Here is a 3482-nt window from a genome sequence, read left to right as displayed (position 1 = left end):
ACACATATTTTTTCCTGTAGAAAGAAAAGCATTATTTTTAAACATAATGTGTTTTTGACTTTTATGTAAATGGCAAAGCTTCCCAAAGTATACAGAATGGCATAAATTAACAAAATTGGATTAGAAAGAAATGGAGGCAGCACTGATGGGCACAAACTGTCCTTGGCTGCCAGTGGTTTTGAAAAACATTTTTTTCATTACCCTAACCAATAACAATTTGTAACCAGCCCTTGAATCTGAATGACCAGAGCAGCCCTGGTGGAGGGAAGTCTGGCTACAGTGTCATAACAGTAACCTAGCATCCATAGGCTGTAACTTTACAGCACAAAGCCAAGCCTGTTTGGCTAGGAGTGGGCAACTTTTCAGTCAGGGTGCAGGAATCCCATCTGCTAGCACTGGAGAGAGCTGTGACAGGCAAGTGAGCCAGTGAGTGTTAACTTTAGGGGACCATGGCTTTCCTAAGAGCAGCAAGGTTTCCAAAGGTTCACTCTTGCCCTTTAGGACTCATGAGCAAGCAAGTGCCACCCAGGCTGCATTCATGCTCTCTGCACTTACTGGGCTATGGTGAAGAGGCAACACTGAGCAACATTCCCAGGGTGGCTGAGCAACACTGATGATGCACCTCCCTCCAGCAATCACAGGCCTGCTGCTCCCAACTGAGCCCCTTCTGCCCACAAACCTGCTGGGACCTCAGCTTCCCAGAATGCAAGGCCAGAGGGCCACACTTAGATTTGGAGGCACCCATCCCTTGGCTAGTGCAGTGTGCACCCCACAGGCATCTTTCTCCCTAGGATTTGTTATCCTTGAATTCACCACTGACAGAGGCCTATGTGGAGGAAGCTTGCACCCTGCAGGCATGCTCTAGGCCACGGTCACCCTGCAGGGAGGATGGGGCTGGGCATGCCCTTTTGGAAGCCAGCTCCCATGCAAGCCCAGGGACAAGCAGGCTCTGAGTGCCTGCCATTCACAGGCTTTTATGTAGCCCCAGGAGCCTCTATCAGGAGGCTGGCATCCCAGGCTAGTCTAGGGGCATGCATGGAGCCAGAGGGTACAGTCCTCCACCAGGCTGTAACTTCCCCCCTGTTTTTCAAAGGGGAGGAAGGGGTCTGTACCTTTAGATTCTGTCCTGAGTCATAATTCTTCAAGAAAAGACAAACTGACAAACAACAAACACAGGGCTGAAACTAGGAAGGAATAAAGTGCCTATACCCAGATTCCTACATTTACCATTGGAAGTCCTCAATTGGACCACCTATTTTACCAACAGAAGTTCTCAATTAGACCTCCTATTTTAATCTAGATTGCAGGTTTGATCCAACTCTCCATAGAATACCTGCCCTAGAAGAAAAGTTGAGGACTTCTCCTAGGTTGCCCAGGCCTGGCATTGTAGGCAAATCTGCCAAGCTCTTGGCCTGTTACCTCTATTACCTGTTTCCCTAGCATACATAAATTAGAGGAACATGAACTTAACAGAAAAATATAAAACATTTACTCAACCAACTAGTTGGAGTTGAATACCTACGAGTTCTGAGTCCTGGTAGGGTCTTGAGTTTCATGGTCAGGAAACCAAATTGTTGTGCCAGGTTCCTAGAGCCCAGAGACTAAACCAAGGTTTTGACACTCTGATGCAAAAGCAAAATGTTTCTTTTTATTTCAAGCAGGCCAGCTAGGATCTCACTGCATGGCAGGGAAGTGAGATACCAACCACCCAAAAAGAGAAGCTTTTAAAGGCTCAGACCAAAGGGTTGAAAGCCACAAATTACAGGGTTTCCATGGTTACTTCAGTTAATACAAAGTACAGAGTATAGCAGTAACTATATATTTTAAGTGAGATACATTTGAGTGAAATAAGACAGGGCATGGGCCTGCATGGTTAGAGGGTCATTGCGTACTGTCAATTATCCCTTGGCTGCAGGATCTTTTTTTTTTCTGTTTATTTTTTTTAACAAAAACCTGAACACATTTATTCAAAAACAGTTCAGTTAAGTTAAAATCCTATAATTAGGTCAGCCCCAATTCCAGTCAGTTGGGTGAGAAGTGTAGATTTGTTACTAGCCACATCTGGGTGAATGCCTTGGTCCGCAGGTACAGGCTGGTGAGGAAGCTACCCTGCTTGTTAGCTGCCAGGGACAAGAAAGTCCTCCCCAGTTCTGAGCAGCGCCCTCCTCACCCAAGTGCCAGGGTCACTGCAGGCCGCTCAAGGGCTCCCAGGTGATGGTGGCTCCTGCACAGGGGCGGACAGAGGCTTGAGGAATCAGGGTGAGGAAAGATTTGCCTGTAGCTGTAGTTGTAGTGAATGTAGCCGCGACACTGCCTCCTTGATGAGGTTTCCTGAAAGCAGGAGCTGCTGCAGGAGCTGGTGAGGGTCCTCATCGCTGGTGTGGGTCTCAGGCTGAGATCAACATCGCTGTTGCAGATGGCGGGACATGGCTCTGCTCTTGGGCCTGCCCGGGCCTGAAAGAGGCTGTGGGGTGCTTGGCTTTCCTGCCACCGGAGGTCCCTCAAGGCCAGGCTTCAGGGACACAGGGCATAGGGCGCTGGCGACCGCGGTGAGCTCCACCACGCAGTAGGGGGCTGCCCGGGGCTGCAGGCGCCCGTGCTCCCACAGCATGCAGCGAATGGCTCCAGGGTGAGCTGGGGCCCCGATCTCTGCAGGCATAGAAGATGGCAGCATCTGCCTCGCCGGGGACCGGTTCTGTTCCACTGAGATCGCAGCCAGGACACGCAGGGGCGGGGGGCCCGGGGCAGCACTCGGCGAGGCAGGGCCATCGTGCGCTGTGTCCAGCTTCAGCGTCTCACCGATCTTGGCGATGAGCTGGTCCACGTCGGTCAAGCTGCCCAGAGTCACAGACTGCTGCAGCAGGAGGAAGCTGTCGTCCTTGTCCTCCCCCTCTGCCTCAAAGCCGGCTTCCTTCTCTGCCCTCTGGCACTGCATGGCCCTCTGCCTGGGACCCCTGGGCTGTGGGGGCATCGCTGGCGACCTGGCTGTCTGCAGGCTTGGTGGGCGGCTGCTAGGGCAAGAGAATCACAGAGGCTGGGGCCAGGCTGGGCCTGAGATGCAGAAGCCTGGCCTGGGGCCAACAGACTTCCAACCTATGGAGGCTGCAGGATGTTTACAACCAGTAATTAGCAAAAGAATGTTAACAGGAGTGGTGGAAAGTTGCCTTCCCTTCTCTGAGAGCAAGGTGACTGGTGCCAGCCATGGCAATCCTGATTTCGTAAGTTAAATTTTGCCTTACCTGTAGAAATTCCCTTTTCAGGGCCCAAGTTCTTAAACTTTTATTAATTTTAATTTTCATTTGTCAGCTTTAAGAGCCTGGGGCCATGGTCTTGGGATATTCCCTTAAAGGCCTGGGAAATTGACAGTAAAACACAGACCCGTTTCTAAAACTAGGAATTGGCCTGTGAGAGATGGTAATTGTCTGGGGCCTGAGCCTTTTTGGAAAGATTGCTTCAGATCCTGAGAACCCAACTCCTCCCAC

At 50.7% G+C, this 3482-nt stretch overlaps 1 protein-coding gene across 1 annotated transcript; it reads right to left on the bottom strand.

Annotated features, from left to right (window-relative positions):
- Positions 1–2078: 2078 nt before the first annotated feature.
- Positions 2079–2935, bottom strand: LOC100764150 (proto-oncogene FRAT1-like). Its single transcript, XM_027434587.2, is given in 1 exon segment — positions 2079–2935. A coding segment is annotated over 1 exon segment (819 nt). The 3' UTR covers positions 2079–2116.
- Between the last annotated feature and the right edge of the window lie 547 nt (positions 2936–3482).

This window comes from Cricetulus griseus, unplaced genomic scaffold (assembly GCF_003668045.3).
Source record: "Cricetulus griseus strain 17A/GY unplaced genomic scaffold, alternate assembly CriGri-PICRH-1.0 unplaced_scaffold_334, whole genome shotgun sequence".
Lineage (NCBI taxonomy): Eukaryota > Metazoa > Chordata > Mammalia > Rodentia > Cricetidae > Cricetulus > Cricetulus griseus.
This window is presented reverse-complemented; position numbering and strand designations above follow the sequence as displayed.